This window comes from Cibotium barometz, chromosome 60 (assembly GCF_041138505.1).
Source record: "Cibotium barometz isolate CiBa-2024 chromosome 60, ASM4113850v1, whole genome shotgun sequence".
Classification (NCBI taxonomy): Eukaryota; Viridiplantae; Streptophyta; class Polypodiopsida; order Cyatheales; family Cibotiaceae; genus Cibotium; species Cibotium barometz.
The window spans coordinates 11,881,715-11,893,736 of NC_141105.1; the positions used below are offsets into that span (position 1 = coordinate 11,881,715).

The window sequence follows — 12,022 nt, forward strand, 5'->3', positions numbered from 1 at the left end:
CACCCATTGATGGACATCATTCTTCGAGGCTTCTTGTTTCCTTGTCATCGTAATAGTAATCCCGAGCAGAGTGGATTTCTCTTAAGGATCCATTTCCTCTTTAAACTATGGCCTTATTGAAGGCACACTGGCAATGGTCACCGATTTGTCATCTTAGTCGGTGTTTAAAGGCATGGTCTATAATGAGTTTCTTTTTTATTGTTGTAGCACCCACACCCATTTAGACACAAACACTTCTGTGGGTTCTCCTGGCATTGATTCCCCTAGCATAAGTTACCTCTTCGTGAATCACTCATTCCCTCAGGATTGTGGTCATGTAACGCTCTCAGGTTTTCTGCATCATCATTGTCTAAAGGCTTGTTATGGATTTCTTCCTGAGTTCTAAGCTCTTTCAACACTTCTTGAGTTTCCATTTGTTGTCCTGAGTGGCCTTTCAGTAGTCGATCTTTTTCTAATTCCTAGCTCGAGATATTACCTTCATGGGATACTTCTAAGATTGGCTTATCGTAGGAATTTTGTGTGGAAACAATATGTTAATGTAAAAGGATATAACATGCAGTGTATCCTCTAAGATTGGCTCAGCATAAGAATTTTGTGCAAAAACAGCATGATAATGTAAGAGGACACATGGGTGTATACAAGAGAACACCCACAAGAAGTAGAATCTTTCATAGCACAAAACTTTAAAACTCAAATTGCACAATAGTAGGAATAGACAAGAATATTGTATTGTATTACTAAAGTAAAACAAGAGATAGAAGAGCCCCACACCCGTGTGCTCGTGTGAAGGAAGCTTTGATGGTGGATGATCTGGAACTGCTAAGATGGAGGTTGTATGCTAGTAGAAGCTAGAGAGTAAAGTCACCATATGTACGAGAGATCAAAGCAAAACAACACAGCATGAAATATATGAGTGAGTCTATATATAATGGTGAATGAACATATGTACAAGAGCCCTCTCATGTGAGGTGACTCTCAGTAGAAAGACCAGTGCAAAAGCCTTGATATACAACTGAGTTGGCAATTTCTGACTGCCCATCTATTTGTGGATGAAACAACGATGAGAATTTCAACGAAGTCTTCATGTTCTCGAACAATGCTCTCCAAAATAAGCTCGTCATTCGAGGATCTCGGTCACTAACAATAGATGTGGGCATCCCATGGTACTTGAAGATATTTGTCAAAAATATCCTCACCATTTGCTCTGCATTAATCTTCTTCCTGACTGGAATGAAATGGGCCTTCTTGCTGAAACGATCCACGATAGTCCAGATGCCATCATTCCCACTCTTTGTCCTAGGAAGATCAAAGATAAAATCCAGAGCAATACTCTCCCACGGTCTATCTGGAATAGGCAAAGGATGAAGTAACCCAGGTGTCTTTTGATGGTTATACTTCACCTTCTGACAAATGATGCAACCACGAACAAAAGCATCAGCATCCCTGCGCATAGTAGGCCAATAAAAGAATGCCTCCAAAGCTTTCACTGTAGCCTCAATACCACAATGGCCTGCATAAGGCGGAGCATGACATTCTGTCAAAACCTTTTGTCTCAACTGAGATGTGACACAATTTGTCATGCATCATCCAAAATCCTTCCTTGAGAGAATAATGATCAACTCGCTCTCCTTCAGTCAAACGATCAAAGATCCGCTCAAAATTTGCATCATGAGCATACTGTTCTCGCATATCATCAAGTTCATGATGAAAGATAATAGAGACGGCGGCCACATGTGGTTTCCTAGACAAGTCATCCGCAACCACATTCTTTTTGCCATCCACATGAACAATTTGAAAGTGAAACATGGACAAAAGTTTGCCCATCTCATATGCTTCTCTGAGAGCTTCGTTTGAGTAAGAAAGTATCGTAGAGTCTGATGATCACTCTGAACAATGAAATAAGCCCCAAGAAGGTAATGCTTCCAAGTAGAAAGAGCATGAATAACAACAAGAAGCTCCTTGTCATATACTTGTAGATTCCTTTCTGTTGGTGACAGAGTTCTACTCTCATAAGCAATAACATGTCCATCCTGCATAAGAACAGCTCCAATGCTATTCCCACATGCATCACACTGTACCACAAAAGGTTTATGTAGATCTGGTAGAACCAAAACTAGACCAGTGGTTAGCTTTTCCTTAAGCTTATTGAAAGCTTTCACTTCCTTCTCTATCCATCGAAATTTTACATCCTTTTTGGTCAGGTGATGTAAAGGTGAAGCAATTTCTACAAAGAATCAGATAAACCTCCTGTAATATGAACAAAGTCCTAAGAAACTTCTCACATCATGTATAGTCTGCAAATCCGGCCAATTCTTTATCGCTTCAATTTTCTCTAGATCCATCCTTAGACACTATGTGCCCGAGAAAGTGAATCTCCTGCATGAAAAATTCACTCTTCTTTCCGTTTGACAACCAATCTATGCTTTCTGAGTTCCTCAAACACTTTGGTCAAATGCTCCCGATGCTCCTTCTCTGAATGTGAAAACACAATCATATCATCAAAGAAGGTGCCCACAAAAGCACGGTGGGGTCGAAAAATCCAATCCATCATCCTGTTGAAGTCGCTGGAGCATTCGTAAGACCAAAAGGCATGACCAAAAACTCATAAAGTCCAAAAGTTGTCCTGAAAGCTGTCTTGTGCACATCTTCTAGCCTGTTGCGAATTTGATGATATCCACTCTTCAGATCAATGCGATTGAAGTAAGCTGCTCCCTGTAAGCGATCCAAAATACAATCAATTCGTGGTATAGGGAATCTGTTCTTGATGGTAATCTTATTCAGTGCCCTATAATCAATGCACATCCGCCCCAAGAACCATCTTTCTTTTGTACCAAAAGCACTACTGAACAATAAGGCGAAGAGCTCGGCTGAATCAACCCTTTGTCCAACAAATCACGCACTTGGCTCATTATCTCTTCTTGTTGGGCTGCACTCACCCTGTAGGGTGGCTTATTCGGTGGTGAACTTCCAAGAATCAAATCAATCCCATGATCCTCAGGCCTAGCAGGCGGCAACTCCCCTGGCAAAGCCTCTGAAAAACAATCTTGAAAACTTTTGAGCAAGTCCAATCTTTCCTTGTCCAACTCAAACAGGTTAGAATCTGTGGTATCCTTATTCTCTTTAACAAACACTAAGTAAACAGAAAGATGTTTCTTTATTAAACGAGAAATGGCCGAGGCCGATACAACAGGAATAAATTCTCCTTTAAGCTTTACATCAAGAGTGTGTTCAAAACCTCCTGATCTCAAAGTCTTCCCCATGCTCTACACAACTCTGAAGATGTATCCCCTTACTTTAACCCTATCAAGTCAGGTACTAGTCCAACAGATGGTTTCTGTTTCTTTGCTTTAGGCTCTTCCTGTGAGTCATCTGCGTTTTTAAGTGCTCTCTTCGGACACCTGTAGTACCGATGTCCCTCTTCTCCAGAAGAGAAACATTTGTTGGCAGCTTTAAGTTCTTTCTTTTCTTCATTTGTTCTTTGAGGTAAGGGTTGAAATTTCCACTTCTTGGATTACCCCTTCTCTCGTGGTTCAGTGTCTTTGTTGTCCTTTGACTCCTTTGCCTCTTTAAATGCTTTTTTTGAGAAGAAACGTTGATCCTTGAATCCTAATATCTGACCAATAAGCATGGCATATCCAGTCTGAGCATTTTCTATCATCCCAGTCATATTGATTACCTTTGTTTTAATGCAATAGTCACGAAGCTCCTTGGGTAACCCACAGCAATATGTCTCTACCTGCTCAACCAATGACACTGGCCTAAAGGATGTGACTGGTAGTAAAGCATCCCAAAATTTCTTGTTATATTCTTCCAGATTGCTACAATCTCTGGAATCTAATCGATGCCAAGCCGTCATAACATCCACCTCAAAAGTCGGTGTCAAGCATAAACAAGAGAAGATTTGCTTGAACTCCACCAAGTGCTAGGTGCTATACCCTGATGTAGAAGTGTTGACCACCATTGAAGAGCGTTTCCCTTTAGAAAAGAAGTTGGCTTCCGTACCTTAGATGCCTCTGTGAAGTTACCACCGAAAAATGCCGCATCAAACTGTTGAATGAAGGTGAGAGCCTTCAAACGATCCTTTGCACCACTAAAAGTATCAAACTTTACTGCAACACCACCCTCTTTATAATCTTTTGGCTTCTCGCCCAGAACAAGATTATCATATGGATGTGGTTTGAGAAAAGAATTGCCCACAGCATTAGATCCCATGCCCATCATACCACCTCCCATACCAGGCATACCAAAAGCACTTCCACCACCACCACCATAAGTTCCATACATACCTCCATACATACCTCCATGCATACCTGGATGTATACCATAGCTCCCAGTCATGCCCATGTTGGGTACACCCGTCATGGAATGAAAGACACAGCCTCGCCAAAGTAACCAAAATGAGAAGTAGGGTGGGTTTCCATAGGTAGGTGGGAGAAAAGAAGAAGAAGAATCAGGGTATGGCTGAAAATTTGGGTAGATGGGAGCCGAATGTTGAGGCTTGGCTTTCTTCTCAGACCCTTGCTTCCGTGGTTTAGAATCAGCTTTGAAGTTTTGTGGAAAACGTGAATCCTTCGCGAGTTCCATTAATCCCTCCATCAAACTTTGCATCTTTGCTTCATAGGTGGCATCATCATCTTCAAATTTTGGTATATCGGGAGGTAATTCTTGCTTGCTTTCCTCATCTTCTTCAAAGTAGTCGTCCTCTTCTGAAGATCCTTGATCTCTGCACTAGTTCCAGCCATAGAATTAAATGTGTCGACCACAGGCTCGTACCTTGAAAAAGTTGAAGATGAATCCCGGCAATGGAACCTTGAAACCAGCCTTTAGAAACTTGACGGGCGGTGAGCACACTTAATCACACTTAAAAACTCTTTACGAACTGGAATAATAGACTTGGAGGAAGAAGAAAAAGAATAAGTGGAGCTAGAGTGCTCCTGCTCAAAAGACCAATTGGCCCCAAAGCGTGGCGCCCCCGCAGGTATTTATTTATCACTCGAGGTCGACGTAGCCCTTGTACAATTCCCGAGAAGATGCCTCTTTGCTTCACGTGGAGGAGATCTTCTCAAACTTTCACCTAGTTTGTGTTGTGGGATACAAGAGCCTTGGCCCCCTTACTACTACTACAAGAGCTTTTATTAAAATCTCTTCAAATAGCTTTTCCCTCTCTTTTTTTAAATAAAAAAAATACAAGTGTGGCACTTAGCGTTTTTTTTTCAAATCTTTTTCGAAGATCCACGCAGCTGCCCGGCGCTTTTCTCTTCGGTGCGTTTTTCCTTGCGCTTGCGCGTTTGCGTTTTGCTGCCCGTCACCTTCTCTTCGCCTCTCTCTTTCGCTCGAGAGCGCATACCCGCCTATGTGGGTGCCCGAGTCCGACTGAATAATACGGTTGATCTCTTATCGTGAGATCCAAGTAGGGGGAGTCCAGACTATACTGAAAAGGATGGAGGTGGTCCATCTGCAGGCGATGTGTGTCAAACCACTGGACCACCTGGGAGTTCCATGCTCATGCTGGTAACGATGGTGATACTGATGATGATGAGGAGGAGGAGGAGGAGGAGGGTAGTCTAGCATACCTCTCTCTCTCTCCCTCTCTCCACCTGGTGTAATTGCAGAGATGACTCAAGTGCCACTCTTGAGAGACGGTCCCTAGTTAAGTGTATAAACATGTTGAATGTATGTGATGGTCTAAAAGGGGGCATCCGTGACCAAGGGGGCTACCCCAAACTTTGGCACCAATGCTTTGCTCCTGATCAAGCATGATAGCATCATTACCTGCAGTCTTTCTATGCTCTTATAGGAGTCCACATCAAGACTGAGTCCCCAAAAAGGTGCACCACACATCAATGTTGGGGGTGTCTTAGTGTGTCAAGAGAGCCAACACTTGATGTGGGGCTCCTAGAAAGTGAGCCTGAAAGCATTGTCCCTCCAAGTGTGCTAGGGATGCATAGCCCCTTGCCAATCGAGACTCAACGGCCACTATCATGAAACAGCAAGGTCCCATAATAAATGTTACTCGGAGGTACACATATGACTTAAGAATCTCTACCTAGCCCCTCCATAAAGGAAGGACGGCCATGATGTGACCTCATATTATGTATACAAGGCCGTGACCTTGGTTTTGCCGAGATTGGTCTCTCTGGTCACAAAACCGCTCAAGTGCCTCTAGATGCCTCTGTAACCCCTTGACTGAATCTGATATCAGGACTATGTCATCTGCATATAACAAGATGGCCACTACCACCTTAGCCAATGGCGAACCTATGCCTCCCCAAGTATGTCCATGAAAGCTGCTATCTCATCAATGTAAAGGCCAATTTGGTGGGCAGCCTTGTTTGACCCCAATAGTGCTGCATATACTCTGAGAGAGCCCTCTTGGTGCCCAAACCCTACCAGTCACTGCCTCATAAAGGGCCATTCTAAATGGGACCAAAGGACCATTACAATGAATTCATGAAGTAATGGTATCATGGAAAAAACAAAAACAAATTAGCTACCTAGATAAAATCATCATATGAGAAAATATGTTACAAGGTACCATGTTGTAAAGTAGCCCTGCAATGGCTAAGACACGTGGTGTGGTAGAAAGAAAGGAAGAAACAAAGATATATTAATGTATTCAAAAGACCCAAAAGGTCTCTAAGACCAAAAGAGTAGTACAATGTTGAATCATGGAAGAAAAAAAAAAAAAAACTACCTACCTATGCTGAAACATGTGTCAATGAGTGAGTACAAGCAGCCATGTGGTTGATGTGGCTGATACAAGGTGCCAGTGTATGTAGTGCAAGATTCATACAGTGATACCATCCTCCTCCAAAACCACACGTAGGTCGGCTGTGAAGTCTCCCTCTTATGATGAGAGCTCTCCATGTTGTATTTTAGAGCTATATCGGGCGAGTGGAGAGCCCAGATCTCTGGGTCAGGGGCATCTAGCTCTCAAAAGAGACCACGCTCTCTTTGGTCACAGCCCGGGTGTGCACAGCTAGGAGATCGCGTGCTCATGTGTGTGATCTCTGGGTCGGGGCGGTCTGGCTCTCAAAAGGGATCACACTCTCTTTGGTAACACCCTGGGTGCATGGGGCTAAGGGATCACGTGCTCGTGTATGTAAGCAGCGATTATCCTGTTGTCCACACTAAGCTTGGGTGACGACCTGTCTAGTCGATGGATGTGAACCAAAAAGGTCTGTGATGGAGGTTTGAGAGACATCTTGCTAACTCCAACTCCTTGGAGGTTGTTTTTAACATCATCTCTCGGTGGCGCAAAGCTCTAGTAAGTACATGTCCAAACATCTCACCGTAATGCATAACCTGATAGAGAGGACCAAATCTATCTCGAAAAAGACAATGGAATCTTTCGCAGATCTCATAGTAGGGTGGGCAACTGAACAGGTAATGCTCCTCTGTCTCCACCTCCCTAAACATACATACCCTGCATATTTGTGCCTCGTGTGGGATACTCTCTGCCCTGCAAGAGTTAATCCATAAACTGTAAGATGAAACCCTCAACTGGCAAATAGTAATGGCCAATGGTAATATGCATGGCATGTGACGTGTGTCTGTGGAAATATATAGGGCTCTCAATGAAACCATCTTCTGTAACTCTGAGGAAGTATTTCTTGTAATAATGGAGTTTACTAGAAGAGATCTAGGAACGGGGAGTCAAGGCTACACTGGGGGGGGAGGGGGGGGGAAGTTGGTGGTTTGTGTGCGGGGCAGTCCATCTGAAGACCGTGTCGGGCAAACCACTGAGAAACTTGAGAGCTATCTCCATAAGTGTGTAGATAGTAGACATAGGTGATAGTCTAGAATAAGGCATCTATGACCAAGGGAGCTGCTCCAAACTCTACTAGTAGAACAACATCATGTGACACAGACTGCTTACTCCGGATCATACGTGAGAGCACCCGAGACCATTCCATCTTCAAGCTCCAAGCTTGAATATCCACGTTTGTGTTCAAGATGCAGACACGTGTGCAGCTCCCTCTCACCTTAGAATGACAAGGCTCTCCCCACCTTAGTATCAAATAGGGCAGTATCAAACATGACCTCGTGGCTGGCTCATCAAGGAAGAGGCTTCACATCAACCAAAGGCATTGACCAGAACAAAAAAGTGTTCATCTCCATCATAGAAGATGTGTGTGGCACCTTTGATGCAAAAGCCAGCATCATCTCACACTCCTGCTCCAGAAGATGTCCAAATATCCATATTATGAGCTCATAGCATGCTCAAGCATATTTGCTGTGACTGTGTATAACAGAAATCCATAAAGCACTCATGCACAGAGTGGCCCCCATCATCCCTTCAACCCACCATCCCTAGGCCACATACATCAGAATTTCCTAGGCCCCCACATACATCCCTTCAACCCACCATCCCTAGGCCACATACATCAGAATTTCCCTTCCCTTGCACTTCATTCCTCTGCGACCCATAAATCATATTTTGTAGACGCAATGAATCATCCCAAAACAACTCTACTCCAGTTTTCATCTCTCTTGATATGCAAGAGGACAGATTCTCCTGATTTTCCTCGCTGATCATGCTTATTAGCTCTGCTCCATTAAATACCCTCTTGTATGCAGAGTAGATGTTCGATAGCATGATGTATGACCCAGCATTCTCTGGATTTTTGTGAAATATAAGCTGAGCAATACGCCTCCCTCTCTCGATGTCAGACTGGTATCTACAGGCACTTAGTAAGGTCATCAATGAAACAGCTGTAGGCTGTAATGGCATTCTCCTAATCAACCTCTCTGCCTCATTCAACCGACCAGCACGGCCAAGTAGATCAATGATGCAGTCATAGTGTTCTAGAGTGGGGACAAGGGCATAACCTTGGCACATGGAAGAAAAGCAGCGAAAGCCCTCACTGACTAGCCCAGCATGACTACATGCAGATAGAATACTGATAAAAGTGACTTCATTTGGTACAATACCTTCATGTAGCATGTGGGCCAAATGTTGAAGGACTTCCATAGCATGGCCATGCTGAGCATATGCAGCAATCAAAGCATTCCAAGATATCAAATCTCGGTGAAGTAGTTTCCTAAAGCTTCTTTGTGCATTTGATATGCTGCCACACTTGCCATACAAGTTAACAAGTGCAGTTCCGACAATGACATCTGACTCATGCTTACTGCCAGCGATACTCGCATGCAGCTGCACACCTTCTGTGAGGGACACTTGGCTGGCACAAGCATCAAGAAGACTGCCTAGTGTGAAACTATCTGCCATCAATCCTTCCTGCTGCATGCGGCTATAGAGTAGTAGAGCCTCCTTGTCGAGCCCATTTTCAGCTAACACTGTGATCATGGAGCTCCAAGAGACCTCATTTCGCTCAAACATACTGTAAAACACACTCTTTGCATTCTTTACACTCTTGCACTTTCCGTACATAGTAACAAGAGCCGTTGCAACAACGGCATCTGACTGGAACTTGCAAGCCACAATGCGGACATGCAGACGCTCACCTTCAGCCAGGCTGTCGAATGAATCAAGGATGCTAATAAAAGCCACTTTATCAGCCAGCTCCCCTTCCTGCTGCATTCGGTCAAAAAGTTGGAAGGCCTTCTTGCCTTGCCCATCTTGGACATATGCTGCAATCATGTTCGTCCATGAAACAAGATTCCATTGTGGCATCCTGTCAAATACTCTCAACGCATCTATGGACCTGCTGCACTTAGCATACACGTTGAGCAGTGAATTACTTAAACCAGCATCTAGATCAACATAAATACTTAAAATTTGAACATGAACAACCAAACCTTCAGCAAAGGCTCTTGAGGCAGCACATGCAGAAAGATAGCTTACAAAAGTAGCCTTGTTTGGGAGCACCCCTTCCACTTTCATTTGCCCAAAGAAAAAGAAGGCTTTTAAACCCTGCCCATTTAGGGCATGTGCTGATATCATGGCATTCCAAGATACCACATTGTGCTCGGACATTGTGTCAAACACCTGTTGTGCACTTTCCAAGCTGCTGTACTTGCCATACAGAGTGACTAGTGCATTTCCCAATATAACCTCTGATTCAAATAAACGGTCCATGATTATACGGGCATGGATTTGCATACCTTGCACTGCAGCAACATCATTGCAAGCACAAGCAGCAACGATTGCAACGAAGGTTGCTTGGTTGGGCATTTCTCCCTGCCACTGCATTTGGTCAAAGAGGGTCATGGCTTCCTTCCCCCGGCCATGATGCACATAAACGGCAATCACAGCATTCCACATGATGGAATCCCTTTCTAGAAACCTATCAAATATACTCTTGGCCTCCTTTAGACTACCACATTTGCCGTACATGTTGATTAGAGCCGTGCCAACTACGACATCAGCCTCGAATCCATTCTTCACAATCAAGGTATGCACCTGCTTTCCTTCAGCTAGGGCTACATGCCTGGCACATGCAGAAAGAGTCACTACAAATGTAGCCTGGCTAGGGGCTAGCCCTTCTTTTTGCACTTGCTCAAGGAGTTCGATCGCCTCTCTGAACTGGCCATGGCGTGCACATGCACTGACCATGGAATTCCATGCTAACAAGCTGCCAGGATTGATGAGTGCAAACAATGCCCATGCATCATGTAGAGCTCCACATGTGGCATACATGTGCACGAGAAGGCCACCCAAAACTGCATGTCCATCTAGGCCGCATCTGATGATGTGATGATGGGCCTGTTTACCAAGTAAGAGGGCATATGCATTTGCACAGGATCGCAAAAGAACTGCATAATGAGTAGGACTCACCTCTTCATCAAGATTGTTTGGACGATCAGGGTTTTCCTCACAGAAGGCAAGGATTGAAGATTCGTGAAGGTTATGGTGGGTAGGGCGATGTAGAGATAATGTAGTCTGGCTGCAGCAATGTGTGTTTCTGGCGCTTCTCCCAGGTGACCACCAGCACGCTCTCATCAGCGAGTATTAAGGCCTGTTTCAACTCTCCTTGCTTCGTTAATTTTGACCATCTGCGTACCAGGTGATGGTGGTCAAGTTTCTATAGTGTAACTCTGCAAAACTAGCGTGCACAACTTACATTTCAGCACGCTCTCATCAGCGAGTATTAAGGCCTGTTTCAACTCTCCTTCCTTCGTTAATTTTGACCATCTGCGTACCAAGTGGTGGTGGTCGAGTTTCTATAGTGTAACTCTGCAAAACTAGCGTGCACAACTTACATTTCAGCTCTTAAATTTCTATAAAGGGAAAAAAAAAATTTGTAAGGCCCTTTACACACCCCCTCGCATCCACCTAAACGCGAGGCGCTGGACCAATGAATGTATTAGCGCCTTACACACCGCCTCGCGCCTGCATTCCTCGTCTGCCACCGTGGCCTCCACCTCCTGCTCCTGTTTCGCCTCTGCGTGGGCAGCCGAGCTTGGCTGCCCAAAGTTGTATCTCTAGCCAATCGGCAATTAGTTGGTGGACCATGAAATCATTCCTTCCCGCCATTCTCCAATGATAAATCAGGTTCTATGCATGGGGGCTGTTGCTCTGCAGACCAATTTCCAGCACACTAGATCGATTTGAAAAGTGATCTCCATCCAGGTATGTTCTGCGTTTTTTTTTTCTTGCTCCTCAAACTCCGTATCTTCTGTATTTTCTGATGCATGTTGTATATTCTGCATGTTGTATAGGCATGATGAGATTCTGCGTTTCAGCATGCTGTATTTTCTTGCGTTTTTGCTTGTTGGAATTTCTGTTGTATTTTCTACGTTCTTTTATGTTATATTTTTTGCGTTTCTGCATGCTGTATTTTCTTGCATTTTTTTGTTTCTGCATGCTGTATTTGCAAAAAATACAACATGCTATGCAGAAAATACAACAGAAAGAATTAAAAAATATAGAAAAAATATAAGAATCATAGCATGCTGTATTTTGTGCTTTTTTTGCTCTCATCCTTCAATACTTCATAGGAACTCTGCATCCTATACATAAAATGTGCAACAGGAATCATAGCATGCTGTATTTTCTGCGTTCTTTCTATACAACAGGAATCATAGCATCCTATACAAAAAATATAAGAATCATAGC

The 12,022-nt window shown here is 43.8% G+C and overlaps 1 protein-coding gene across 2 annotated transcripts; it reads right to left on the reverse strand.

Annotated features, from left to right (window-relative positions):
• Positions 1-6,590: 6,590 nt before the first annotated feature.
• On the reverse strand, positions 6,591-11,241 carry LOC147604986 (pentatricopeptide repeat-containing protein At5g39350-like). Of its 2 annotated transcripts, none has more exons than XM_086794149.1 (2): positions 10,742-11,241; positions 6,591-10,669 (listed from the first exon to the last, which is right to left on the reverse strand). In XM_086794149.1, exons 1-2 carry the CDS (start codon positions 10,904-10,906, stop codon positions 8,360-8,362), a joined length of 2,475 nt encoding a protein of 824 aa, XP_086650275.1. In that variant the 5' UTR covers positions 10,907-11,241; the 3' UTR covers positions 6,591-8,359. The 2 variants fall into 2 exon arrangements, with proteins under 2 accessions (XP_086650275.1, XP_086650274.1); XM_086794148.1 differs by having other exon boundaries at positions 6,591-10,959; positions 11,028-11,239.
• Positions 11,242-12,022: the final 781 nt, after the last annotated feature.

What these genes read in the sequence shown, in the direction of transcription:
- LOC147604986 (XM_086794148.1), bottom strand. Translation starts at nt 10,906, where the DNA reads ATGAGAGCGTGCTGGTGGTCACCTGGGAGAAGCGCCAGAAACACACAT.